Raw genomic sequence first — 13,850 nt, forward strand, 5'->3', positions numbered from 1 at the left:
ATACCTGAACCTCTGGATACGTTTGAGATGTGATGTAGAAGAAGCTGATCTGAACATCTTTGGTCTCTACATTGAGGTTTACCAAGATCTTTCAAAAAAATGGCTCTTCTAGTTTGGTTTGTTTTTTACTTCAGTAAAAGAAAAAAGACTTGCTGGAGGAGTTTGATAGCAGCTCCTACGTCCTAAAGGAATAGTTACAGACAGCAAGCAGTTAAAACACGAAAACAACTGGACATCCAGGACATCGCTTCTCGTCTTTCTCCTCTTTCCTTCCTCTGTATTGTGAATCAAAGCTCTTGCAGATCAGAGCCATTTAGAAGACGGTCTTCTAAACCCTTCAGACTCCTTCTGTCTGGGCTAGCTATTTTGATTACTTGGCGAAATCATAGAATAATAGAATGGTCAGGGTTGGAAGGGACCTCAAAGATCATCTAGTTCCAACCCCCCTGCCATGGGCAGGGAAATCCCCCACTACACCAGGTTGCCCAAAGACTTATCCAACCTGGCCTTGAACACTTCCAGGGATGGGGCATCCACAACTTCTCTGGGCAACCTGTTCCAGTACCTCACCACCCTCAATGTAAAGAATTTCTTTCTTATATCTAACCTAAATCTGCCCTCTTTCAGTTTAAATCCATTGCCCCTAATGTGGCAGCTGGTACAAATGCTCGTGTGTATGGCACATGCTTGAAAACATTTGGAGTTGTGAATACAAAAATTGGCTGCTAGAAACTCAAGTTCAGAACAGGAGATAATATTGAGAGAGGAGGTGTGATGATGGGCCTTTTCTAGCCCCATGTGTGCGTACTTTGCTTTCATGGGCTGACTGTACCAAGGAATTTGCCATGCAGTAATTCAAGAAGGGGAAAATTCAGGACTAAGACACTTGCTTAATCAAGTGAGGTGTATGTGTAGGCAGATCAATGTGTGGAAGTTACTCTGTTACTCAGAAGGACTGTAGAGGCCTTCAGTGTTGTTTGGTTGAGAAGGACTATGTGGTTTGGTGGCCAGAATAGTTTTGGGGACTTTTTAAGACTAAGCTGAAAGAGCAGTTAATACATGTGATGATGTAAGTTTTATTACAGTGTATAAGCCATGGGAACGCTACCCCAGTGGCTAGCTAAGTGCCTAAAGGATGCTGAATAGGTAAAGTACTGGAGCACGCGCTTTGTGTCTACTTGTTGGGGTTAGTTCTTCTGCACTTTCTTAAATGTAATGTGTCTGGGCATCGTGTCTTCTTGCTTTTGTAAAGCTGCCTTGGGTAAACAAGGAAAATGATAGATTTGAGCCTTGGGGAAGCAATGGGTCAGGTTAACTCTTTGGTGATTTTTAGTGCCATTGACTTTCTGTAATAACTCTAATGGATTGTGTCACAAACAAACCTAGTTAGGAATAATAAGTGATAATTGAGCTCTCTTCAGTTGCAATCAAAAATTGAATGCTAGAATTACTTTTTTGAGATTTCTGAAAAGATGATGGGTTTTGTTTTGTATGGGTTTTTTCTTGTGCCTTTTTGTTGGGATTTCTTTAAGACTTACCCGATGTGCAGTACCTAAATGGCCGTTCTAATACGCTCTTTCAGCGCTAAACTTTTGTTTCAGCTACACCTTTTTTTATTAAAATTGCATTTTATTTTAAGAAATGTTAATTTTATGTGTTGATTCCTAGGCATTTTATTTAATTCTGACATAAACTGAACATACAGGAGTCATGTTTATGATGTGCTAGTAAGGCAGCGCTTCCCACTAAATTATATATCCATATTAAGATATATTATTAAGATATCTAGAGAAATATCAGAATCCCTAATTAAAATCCTTTGTAGAAATGCAGGTTGTTAGTTGGAGTTGGTTTTAGATGGCAGTGAACTTCAAGGAGAGTGGTGATTTTTACAGCCCCTTTGTTTCCAGCACCCCAAAAAATTTCTCAGAATTTAAAGACTGTTCTTCTGAAATGGCATTTTTAAATAGCCACGTAGTAGCTGATGCATAATGAATGAATGCATTGTAATGGACCAGAAAGATCTTAAAACTACGTAGCCTGTCTTTCTAGTCAGTGTGGATATTGCAGGCTTCTGTGGAATTCAGCTTTAGCATTGTTTGGAAATAAGCTCTGAGATACTGTTACTTGACCTAACTTGATTTTATTTTTTTTTTTCCCCAACATCTCTAACCTTGTTATGTTTCGATTTCCTTGAATGCTGATTTCTAGAAGTTGATGAGTTTCTAGCTTAAATTCCTCTGTACTTTCCAACAAAGCAAGCTGTTTATGTGCAAAAGAAAGGCCAATTGCAAGATTTAAGAAGAATAATTTGAATTTCATTTAGTGCTGTTCAAATTCAGAAATCATATAAGTATGTGTGTGGCTCACAAACTAAGAAACTTGACCTTCTTTATGCATGTTTTCTGTCATCCTTGGGCATAGCTGGGGAGAACGCTTAACTCTGAAGATAATCTAAGACGGAATAATTAAGAGACTATCTGGAGGGGCTTAGTTTTTCTGTAACAAAAAGGCCAAGTTCCAGAATCATCATGACCATGAACCTTGTTACTTCCCCCCTACCCCCCTGCCCTTCGGATTTATTCTGCATTGTATCATCGCTATGATTAAATAACTGATTTCCCTGTTAAATTTGCATTAAAATGATCTCTCCTGTGAAGCCATCTTTCCCTTCGCCCATGGCACTGGTTTTTCTTGCCTATCCAACTGATTATCTAAAAGATCCCTTCAAGTATCTACTGAAAGTAGGCTAATCCTACAAAGCGTATGAGATTGGCAATTGATATTAGGCTTGCTAATGCTCCTGGCAGGCATTGTATTTCAAGTAGTGAAGATCCAATTGTGTGCACAAACAGGCTCAAAGACTTTCAAAACTTGCTCGTGCAGCATCGCGCTGTAGCTCTGGATACGGTTCTAGGTATGGCCGTAGCATTCATTATTAGCACCATACAAATACTGATCTTGTGGGGTGTTTTCTTAGGCAAGACTTTTATTTGGGCTCTGGTTTATCACATATACGGCTAGTGTCTGATGCTGAAGGAATGTTTCAAAGCCTCTTTGCCTGGAGCTGTCCTTCTGATCCTCTCTTTCCAAGTTCACAGAAAGTATTTTAATTATGTGCTTCTAAAGGATAAATACTATTGCTAGCATGCTATTTTGTGGTTGAATAAATTTGTCTGATATGCAGAATCTAAACATGCCTGGCTTGCTTGGTTCTGCAGTAATTTGGAAAACAGTTTAGCAGTGAGGGTAAAGTCATATTTTTGCAGAAAGACTCGGGTAACGAAAAGACAAACAGAAAATTATATTTAGGACCGTTCTCCTGGCCGTAGTGAATAATTAATAATGCTGGAGGTGATGTAAGCAGAGTTGTGCTACATTTGGGAAGAACATTCTGGTTGTGGTATACTCCTTGTTTTTTCCGGTTGTGTCGCAGCTGTTTGCTAGTTTTCCCAATTCTACCAGTGCTTATATCCTGAAATAACTTGCTCGGCTCAGTGGGACTGTCTGTAAGCCTGGGAGTTTACAGGAGGGGATTGACTTCAGTCTATAATAAATGCACATTGAAGTTGGAAGCACTGCTTTGAATTCCATTTTGTATAGGAAAATAATTACTTGCATAAGGAATGACAGATGAGATCAGCATAGACCAACGTTGGGTTGGGTATTGGGAGAAACAGTGAAACCTCCCGCTGCCTTCTGGCTCTGGTTTCAGTTTACGGTCAAAAATCTAGAAGCCTTTGGTCTGTAAAGAAACAGGCTCAGTTAGTGCTCTATACAAAGATGTCGAGATAGCCACTTTTGGATTGAAGCAGTGAATAATGTGAAAATATTAAGATGTCCCGAGTTTTCTCGGTGCTTTATACTTAGCAGGAACTGAGTGAGCTGGGAGTAAGCGTGCCTTTCTGTTACAAAATCTAAAAACTGGTCTGAGAAGACACTGTTTCTGCCTACAGTATTTGCCTGCCGTAAAATCTGTGACTTAAAAGATTAGAGGCTAAATTTTACCTGTTAAACATTTGGACCCGTCTGCCACTAGTGTTAGGAAGCATTTGAAAAACTGGAACGCTTAACAGCCCTTTGACATCTTCTGTTATTTTGGTTTCTCCTTGGAACGTTTCCAAGTCCCATCTGTATCTTGCCCCTTATATACTTGGAAGTTGAAGAGTACAGAAGCACTGCAGATTTCAGTGACTAACATTTAATGTGGGATAATGTGTTGGCATGCATTAAAAATAACATCCTTTTAGTTCTTTAGACTTTATGGAACTTAAAATGTATTTATGAGATATCATGGGGTTTTCTTTTTAAGAATAGATTATTTTTAAGTAAAGATGTAGATTGTTCGTTACTTGAACAAGGACATCTGTGTCTTACAAAAAGATGCAAACAGATTTGAGAAACAAAACTGACTTGAAAAAATAAAATAATACTAAAATAATGTTATTTGAGATGAAGAAAGTTAAGAAAAAAATAATTTAGTGAAACCTTTTTTCAAAATATGCCAAAATACAAGTATTTTTGTACTGCTTATTTTTAAAAGACTAAATTTGGTTATGATTAGACAAGTTTGTTTGCAACATAGTGGTGTAGTGTGTAGTTTGGTGTTGTTTGATATTAAAAAAAAAAAAGTCTGTAATGGTTTGTTGATTACTGCCTAGGTGTCTCTAGTTTTTACTTTTGGAGCTGGTAAAATCTTTCTGCAGACTTTTTTCTTGAGACGTGCATCAAACTCTGCCCAGAGACACTGTGTTCTGCTTAGGCTACCATCCAAAGTTATCAGTTAAATTGTAGAAATAAATAAATTACTCCCATCTACACCTTTTTATGCTTTTAGTCTATTCTGCTACAACTGTCTAAAATCCAAGTAGCTAAATTCCCAACTGTTTCACCTGCCTTCCAGCATACCTCTGTGGATGGATACACCGAACCGCACGTCCAGCCTATCAAGTCAAGTAGCAGACAAAACATCCCCAGATGTAGAAACTCCATTACATCTACCAATGAAGAGCATCCTCACATTGGAAATTATCGCTTACTGAAAACAATAGGAAAAGGAAATTTTGCCAAAGTGAAACTGGCGAGGCATGTGCTTACTGGAAGAGAGGTAAGTGTAAAAAAGAAAAAAAAGACTGTGTTTATGTTCTCTTTGACTGTCTTTGTAATGAGTATTTCTGCTATTCTTTTACCTTTCTCTTTGGAATAGAAAAAGTACAGGGGGTTTTTTGTCATTATAAAGGAAGATACAAAGAGGCTGTTTCAGGATATAGGAAAAGTTACCTGAGGTGCCTGAGTTTTCTCCCTCTAAGAACTCACTCCTGTTTTTAATATGTAACTCTTTGGTGAAGAGATCAAAAAGTTTATTGTGCATCAAGGGGTATTTTGAGGCTGGAAGGTTGTCTGTTCATCCCCAGGCATTTCCAAAACCCAAGTCTATGATAGATAGATTTCTTTGATATTGATAATCTATTGATAAATAGATGGAGCCTTGATACTGAAGTCTGTTGATAGATCCTGTGTTTGGAGGGCCTGGTTTTGCAGTGGACAGGATAACACTGTCCTGTCCAAACACTGACTGAAGTATAAAACTGATTCCTTGGTCGTACCATCTGGTGGAAAAGTTCTGAGCTCCTGCTGGTAGATCTTAATAGGTGAGGAAAACTTGCTTGATGAAATGCATAAAAGCAGACATAAATGCATGTCTTAATGCTTTTTGTTACAGAGAGTGCGATATATTTTTGTTCAAACATTTTTCTGAGTTTAATAATCCGTGGTGTTTTGTTTTTTTCCAAGGTTGCTGTGAAAATAATAGATAAAACCCAGCTAAATCCTACTAGTCTGCAAAAGGTAAGAATATACCATAACACCTGAAATTCCATAAGCAGTTGAACTGTGATCTTTTATTTACTTGAAAAAAATATTTGGTCCCTTTATCTTGCTAAACAAACATCTTTGTGTATGCATGACCTTGGGAGACAGTGGTATCCTACTGTCTTTGTTATAATGTGCACGTGCAATTTGTCCGAAGGTAGTTACTCTGTGTGATTCCTATGTAAGCGTTGCTGCCTTGCTCTTCTGTCCTCCTCCAGCTTTATCTTTGCTGACGATAAAATTTGTATCTAATTGGGTACACAAGTAGTTTGTCTACATACTAAATCAAGATGTAATGCTGGAAAGGATAGTATTTTTCTTGGATTTGTCTTTAATGTAGTAATTGGTTTTGGGGGACTTGTAAGAGCACCAATTTTTATGGCTTTAACGTGAGAGGTTTTTTACCTTTGTTTCTATATTCTTTCAACTTCAATGAAGTATTTGTTAAACTCAAGGGACCTTTGGCAATTACTCTTTGTGTATAGAATTGACAAAATGACTGAACATAGCTGGAACATTCTTGTTTCTTTGTGCCTGTAGATAGAAATTCAGAAGTTCTTCATAACCATTGTGACAAGTGTTTTAACAAAAGCCTTGGTGTTTTTTTGTTTGGTTTGGGGTTTCTTACTGTGTAAATATGTGTATGTTTGGTTTTGGCTGAAGCACAGAAACGTTGTATTGTCTTACTGGAGATTTCCTGTTATAAAAAATATGGGCTATTTTTTGTTTAGGAATACTAGACTGCTGCTGTTTGTAGCTGTAGAATGGGAGAAAGAGGGTAGGGGTTATTGCTGTCCTTTTATCTCTGGCTGCCGTTACATTTATTTTGTTGTGTGACTTTGGTTATGGGGTGTTATAAAGAACTTTGCTTTAATTTATTTTTTCTTGGATTTCTTTTAATTCTCTATTTGCTTTAATTTCTCTTCTGTACTGTTTTTGTTTGAGTATGGGTTCTTCAGGATTTTATTTTCTTTTTTTAATTCAACCTGCTGTGCAGAGACCATGCAAAAGCTTTGCTATCGTTAAGTCCTATATCCTATATTAAGCAAATCTCTTTGCTAATATTTGAACTAGTGAAGAGGGACCCGCAGAGGTAGTACGCGACACAACATATTGGCGAAATCCTGTGCTGCTCACGTAGCTTGTTTCCTACCTAGCTTGATATTTGCACTTGGAGTTAGGTGGGTTTGTCTCATTGTTGAGCAATGAGAGGGTAAAAATGATAAAACTTTCTGGAAAACTAAGCATGAAAAACTTACTTCTGGGATAATCGCTTTAATGATAAATAAGCTGTATTTCACACAAAAATAATCAATAATAATTCAATAAATCATTCCAAGTATAGATGAAACTTTCATAGCCTACAAAACATGCTGTCACACTGCACAAGTAGTACACAAAATGCTCACGTAATAGGACATTGCTGCTGTTAATTTTTTTTTTTGAGTGGGAAGCTGATAACAAGAGAAACAGAAGCAGCTTATAGCAGAACTAAGAATGTAAGTTAAATTCAGTGATTTAACCACAATTCCATTCCTCTTCGGTATCTTCTAGAAATGTTTATTCCATGCATAATCTGCTTACACTGGGAAGTGTGATAATTTGTTGGTGTAAAGTTTTCCTTTGTGACATCTTGATTGTAATATTCGGAAAAAAATAATCTTTGTTTTGAAGCTCTAAACGTCTTCAGCTTCCTACAATTTTCTGAGAATTTTGAGTGAAACTGAATATTGATTCCCTGAAAGCTTTTAAGTGGGCTTAAGCACAGTCTTTGCACGATCGCTCAAGCAACTGTAGGGGTTTTTTTTTAAAGCAAGTTCATCAGCATGCTTAGAATTACTTCTGTTAGTATTTTGATAGGTCATTTGTGTATTGTACATAAAACAATAAAAAGATTTCTTGTTCTTTTCTATGAAATCAGTTATCTTTATTTTCCTTTCTACACTGAACTATTACATAAAATATGTGATTCTTTATGATATCATTGCAATATGAATTTTTATAATTTGGTCTACTACTGTGCATAGGACTGTTTTCTTCAAGAGATAATGTTGGGAATGGGAAGCAGTGATAGTAGTATTGTTTTAGTAGGAACAGACACTTTTCTAATGAATGTTTATGGCGGATTACTGGAGTATGTTACTGCCACAGAAATACCACTCCTGAGTTTGAGCCCATCTAAATTAGAGTCATTGAGAGGACGGTCTCTAGAACTTCAAAGCTGGTAAATTGCATGCAGGTCAGCAAAACTTTTGGGCCCTCAATCACTATTGATTATTAATCAAACAAGACAAATATGTAGTGATCTTAGGCACACAGTCATTCACAAAACCATCCCCTTTCCATTCACTGTCATGTAAAGGATACCAAGTGCAAGTAGGTTTTGCCATAGCACTTGCTACTGACCTAATTAAGTAAAATGAGTTGAGGCATTGTAGCTTCTCATGCACTGCTCTGTTTTGTAAACAGAAATATTTGAGCACATACTTCAGTTGCTGGAAGTGTCATACAGGCTGGGTCTGTAGTTAGTCACGGGTGTGAAAGCAAAGTGTTTAGTTTGTTCTTAGCCACTCTCCAGTGTTATTTATGCCATATAGCATGGACAGGGTACTTTGCAGACATAGTTATTTTAACTGAAACCATCAAATGTTAGGAGAAGACACAAGTAAGCTGACCTTGTGAATTTTGCATCCTTGTGCATGCAGTGTGATAGTCTTAAGTTATATTTCTTGTTTCGGGACCTTCACCTCTTTAAACAGACAAACAATGTTGAGTTAAGAGCACTGCCTTTTATTTTGTTTTCAATTTTTTCAGTATGTGAAAGGGACCTGGGGGTCCTGGTGGACAGCGGGATGACCATGAGCCAGCAATGTGCCCTTGTGGCCAAGAAAGCCAATGGCATCCTGGGGTGTATTAGAAGGGGTGTGGTTAGTGGGTCGAGAGAGGTTCTCCTCCTCCTCTACTCTGCTCTGGTGAGGCCGCATCTGGAATATTGTGTCCAGTTCTGGGCCCCTCAGTTCAAGAAGGACAAGGAACTGCTTGAGAGTCCAGTGCGGGGCTACAAAGATGATTAAGGGAGTGGAGCATCTCCCTTATGAGGAAAGGCTGAGGGAGCTGGGTCTCTTTAGCTTGGAGAAGAGGAGATTGAGGGGGGACCTCATTAATGTTTATAAATATGGAAAGGGTGACTGTCATGAGGATGGAGCCAGGCTCTTCTCAGTGACATCCAATGATAGGACAAGGGGAAATAGATATAAGCTAGAACATAGGAGGTTCTGCTTAAACATGAGGAAGAACTTCTTCCCAGTAAGGGTAACAGAACACTGGAACAGGCTGCCCAGAGAGGTTGTGGAGTCTCCTTCTCTGGAGATGTTGAAAACCCGCCTGGACACGTTCTTGTGTGATCTGATCTAGGTGGTCCTGCTCAGGCAGGGGGATTGGACTAGATGATCCTTTGAGGTCCCTTCTAATCCCTAACATTCTGTGATTCTGTGGTTCCCATCTTTCTCAGTGAGCACATGTTTAGAAGACAGAGCTGGCTTTTTTGTGAACTTGCTGTCTTGGTAGCAACATATTATGCCTACTTAGCTTTTCCCACTGTCATGATTGTAATTTTTTCCCAAATGTAAGTATTTGGATTTCGTCATAACTAGAATTTATATCAAAATAGCTGTTCTATTTTCTGCATGTCTGCTACGTTGAAAGCGTCTTCTTGTACTGGCTTCACTAGGGAAGTTCCTGAAATAGCATTCTGTTGCTCTTCTGCAAACTGCTAGTGGAGCAGAAGGTGCTTTTTTTCTTAATAGACTTGATTAGCAAGCGGCATTTCTGTTGGAGCGTGTTCAGAGGAGGGCCACAAAGATGATCCAGGGTCTGGAGCACCTCTGCTACAAGGATGGTTTGCGGGAGCTGGGATTGTTCAGCCTTGAAAAGAGAAGACTTCGGGGGACCTAATAGCTGCCTTCTCATACCCAAAGGGGACCTACAGGAAGGCTGGGGAGAGACTTTTTGCAAGAGTGTCCACTGATAGGACAAGGGGAAATGGGTTTAAGTTGAAGGAGGACAGATTTAGATTAGATCTTAAGAAGAAATTCTTCAGTACGAGGGTGGTAAGACTTTGGAATAAATTGCCCAGAGAAGTTGTGGATGTCTCCTCCCTGGAGTTGTTCAAGGCCAGGTTGGATGGAGCCTTGAGTAGCCTGATCTAGTTGAGAGGTGTCCCTGCCCATGACAGGGAGGTTGGATTAGATGATCTCTAAGGTCCCTTCCAGCCTATGACATTCTATGATTCTATGATTTCAGATTTTCCCTTTTTAGGGGTCAGTGGGCTTCTTTTTATTCTTTAAACATATCTAAAGCCTCACCCTTAGGTTCTTTGTTGTTAAGAAAAGCAGAAGAGAAGTGGAGAAGTAGTAGAAAATTTGGAACAAATTCAGCATTACCTATTGAAAGCTGTGCTTTTTTGCAACACCCTTTCTCAGTAATGATTTAGAAACTAGAGAAGCATTCAAGCACATCTTTCAAAGCAAGAAAAAGCCTTGGTTAACTCAGGATTTTTATTTTGATTGTAGTGACTTAAAATAGTAGATCTCAAACATAGATGTCAACCTGACAGCAAGTAGAAGTGTTAGCACTGGTGTGACAGAAGATCTTTGTACTTTCTGCAGTCTGTGACCTGAAATATGAAACTGGAAAAGCAGGAATCAAATTTGTAAGCCGTGTGCCTTTTCCATAGGTACAACTTCTGCAAATTGAGTATGGTGCTGGCTGTCCTTTACGATAAGTGAAGCTCTTGAGGCTACAACCCGTTTTCAACAAGGAGATGTTTGTTCAAGAGGTTTTTTGAATGGTAGCACTTTGTTAACAATGAAGAGTGGTCTTACCTATGTGTGGTGGGGTGGGGAGAGAGAAGTCAGGGAGCACTTAGACCTTCTGAGAAAGCAGTATGCTGCTGCTCAAGAAAGTAGAGGTGTACATACATGAATTCTGAAAGCACTATTTTATCAGTGAAATAGATCATTATATAATCCTGCAGCTCACCTTGTCAAGAAAGGAGAACTAATCTCACTGTTCTGTCCAGATTTCTATAAACTTCACAAACTTGACTTTGTAGGAAATAACTGTGGTTCTGTTGCTTTAATGCATCTCTTCCTTTGTATATCTAGAGGTATCCTGGGTGTTACTGAGGGGTGTAGTGGCTCTTCTTTAAATGTATCTCTATTTGTAAATACGTAGGTATTGACATAACTAGTGTTAATGACCAGCATGCTTCTGCAACAGGTGAGGAGATTTATCCCAAAGTGATGCTCCATGGAATGCAGAGTTGCAATGTAAAATAATGTACTCCAGTACCTGAATACTGTTAATGCTTTTATTGAAGTGTTATCCATTGTTCAGAGGTTTTCTAGATTGCTTCTCTCTTGCGAGAGAAAATTGGAGGAGTGAACATTGGCATTTTCTTAATTTGTATAAATGTGCATTTGTACTGGACCAAATAAAATCCTGAAAACGCACCAGGACTCCAGAGAACGGTTAGTATGCCCAGTTTCCATCCTGCTCCCCCTCTGCTGTTTGAACGTCTGTATTGAAATAAGGTTCCCTGCTCTTTCTCCCTACTTCACGTTTGAGAGACCCTTACACATCCCCTTGCACCATATGGGCCAGGTACTATACAAAGTGTAATGAGACTGTGTGATCTCTACACAGTGCTGTTCCATTATTTCGGTTCTTTCAGCCTTTCAAACTATTTCTTTCTTCCTGGGTTGGAAGATATCTGTCAGGCCAAGCAGCTTTAGCAGAGCTATGTAGCAGTATCATGGAATATGGAAGCTACATCTGTCTAATTTGCAAGATGCCTATACCTGAGTTACTTCAGAAAAAGATCCGAAAATGTTGTTTTCTGGGTAAACAACTGCTGGAAACTTGTCAGAAGCCGATAACAACTGCATAACATGACCTCTCAGAGGAACATGGATCTCCCCATGAAGAAGGCAACGTTGTGTGCTGTAGTTTCAGTGGTGGGCAGGCCATTGGGAGAGGTGTTTTGCAGGGAGTACAACCACTTACAGTTTTTTAATCTTTTCTCAGAGCAAGCCATTTAGTCACCAGGTACCTGCAGGTAGATTACAAGTCAAAATCTCCAAACAAATAAGAAGCCAGCCTCAGAGCCACTAACCAGCAAGAAAATACTCAGTTCACCTTGTGTCTTTGTTGAGTTCATTTAGAATTTGCCTTAGAATAGCTGCTTTCTTTCAAAAGGTTGAGACTAACTACTTCCTCTTGATGTGCTGGTGGTGACTACTAGGACTGTGTATCTGCTTTTGTATGAGAACATACGCTTCTGTTTTCTGAAAAATGTCTATTCAACAGGTTATATGATACAAGATGTAAAAATTTTGTTGGTGTTTGTATGTCTGGAATAATCATACTTGGTGACATCTTCTATTTGAAACCAGAGCAAGTAAATGTTACTTTCATGTAACAAAGTTATCTGCATCAGGCTAGAGGCCGATAATGTTCTGTCTTGAGGAAAGTAGATTTTTATGTCTGTTTCCAGATAGGCTTTTTCCTTAATGGAAGAAAAAATTACATATTATGCGGAATAAAATTTCATGTCACACTGAGATCAATTTGAATCTTAAATCAATTAGTAAACTTCTAAATTCCGTGAGAATATTGAATAGAATAATGCATTTTTTTTTTCAATTACTACGTGCTTCACATTACATGTAAAATTGTGTTTCTTAATGATCTTTATTCTAGATTTGAAATTATTTTATTTATAGAAGTCTAACATTTTAATCCTGTTTATGAAGACGTGTTCATTGCTGTAACTTTTATACCAGCATTAATACTGTTAAGTTACGAAATACCTTTCCAGTCTTCTGTCAGGAATTGCACTTTTCCAGATACCAGCTTAGAAGTTCTTCTGAAGCTTTACCATCTATTGGTTTAGACTTATAGAATCATAGAATGGTTTGGGTTGGAAGGGACCTTAAAGATCATCTAGTTCCAACCCCCCTGCCATGGGCAGAGAAATCCTTCACTAGACCAGGTTGCCCAAAGCCTCATCTAACCTGGCCTTGAACACTTCTGGGGATGGGGCAGCCAGAACTTCTCTGGGCAACCTGTTCCATTGTTAGCTTCTGACTAATTGATACTGATTTAGATGAGAAACTTTTTCTTGTGCAACAAATTCACATACTTTGAACAACAAAAAACGCGCGAAGAACAGCCTGGTATAATGTTTTTTTTTCATGGTAATAACTGACTGTGTGAGGAAATGAGCATTTGCTAAAGTTCATTCTAGTGCATAGTATTACATACCCATGTTACATTTTGAACACGAGCAAATTGCATCATACTGTTCATGTTTTCTCAGAGAAATGCTTTTGTAGTCTTCGCTTCCTTCTGAAATTATTTCAATTATGTTTATAAGGCAAGTGTATAGTAACTAGCTTGAAACACTTAAATACTGTAAATCTAGAACTTGAATAATACTACTTGATCAAAAGATGAATTTCAAAAAGATGTTGCTCTATAATCTTAACTTGTAGAATAAGTGCAGGGTTTTAGAAGTGTTATGGCTTAGTTGCACAAATGGAATAATAAAAAAAAGTAAAAATCAGTGTTGTCTAAGCAAAAGAATTTTAATTTCTCTTAACTTGTAGCCTCAGCCATCATAAAATAGAAACTAAAGTGCTACTCTTTAAGGACGTGTTCGGTCTCTGGCTTTCATCGTTGTACCTTTTGGCAAAGGTAGCATCTGAACAAATGGGACTCATTTTTAAAATGGAGAATGAGAGGTCCTCTGAGACATCAGACAAGCAAAACAGCAACAGTGCACTTCTGTATTGAGTCAGGTTTATCCGTAATGAGGATTGTAGTGCTAAGATGTTTCCAAAATGTCTAAGCATTACACTGAAGCCAGTGAGCTTTTCTTTCTTCATTTCTGAATCCCCGTTTGGCCTAATACAGGA

The 13,850-nt window shown here is 38.4% G+C and overlaps 1 protein-coding gene across 6 annotated transcripts in view; it reads left to right on the forward strand.

Annotated features, from left to right (window-relative positions):
- Nucleotides 1–13,850, forward strand: part of MARK1 (microtubule affinity regulating kinase 1) — a 59,808-nt gene that overhangs the window by 17,637 nt on the left and 28,321 nt on the right. For all 6 annotated transcript variants that reach the window (XM_086631733.1, XM_086631737.1, XM_086631734.1 and 3 more), the window contains exons 2-3: nt 4,904–5,107; nt 5,794–5,847. In XM_086631733.1, the coding sequence (XP_086487859.1) occupies nt 4,904–5,107; nt 5,794–5,847 (258 nt within the window). The remainder of the gene's footprint in view (nt 1–4,903; nt 5,108–5,793; nt 5,848–13,850) is intronic.

The sequence above is a fragment of the Tauraco erythrolophus genome, chromosome 2, assembly GCF_009769465.1.
Source record: "Tauraco erythrolophus isolate bTauEry1 chromosome 2, bTauEry1.pri, whole genome shotgun sequence".
In the NCBI taxonomy this organism is placed as follows: Eukaryota; Metazoa; Chordata; class Aves; order Musophagiformes; family Musophagidae; genus Tauraco; species Tauraco erythrolophus.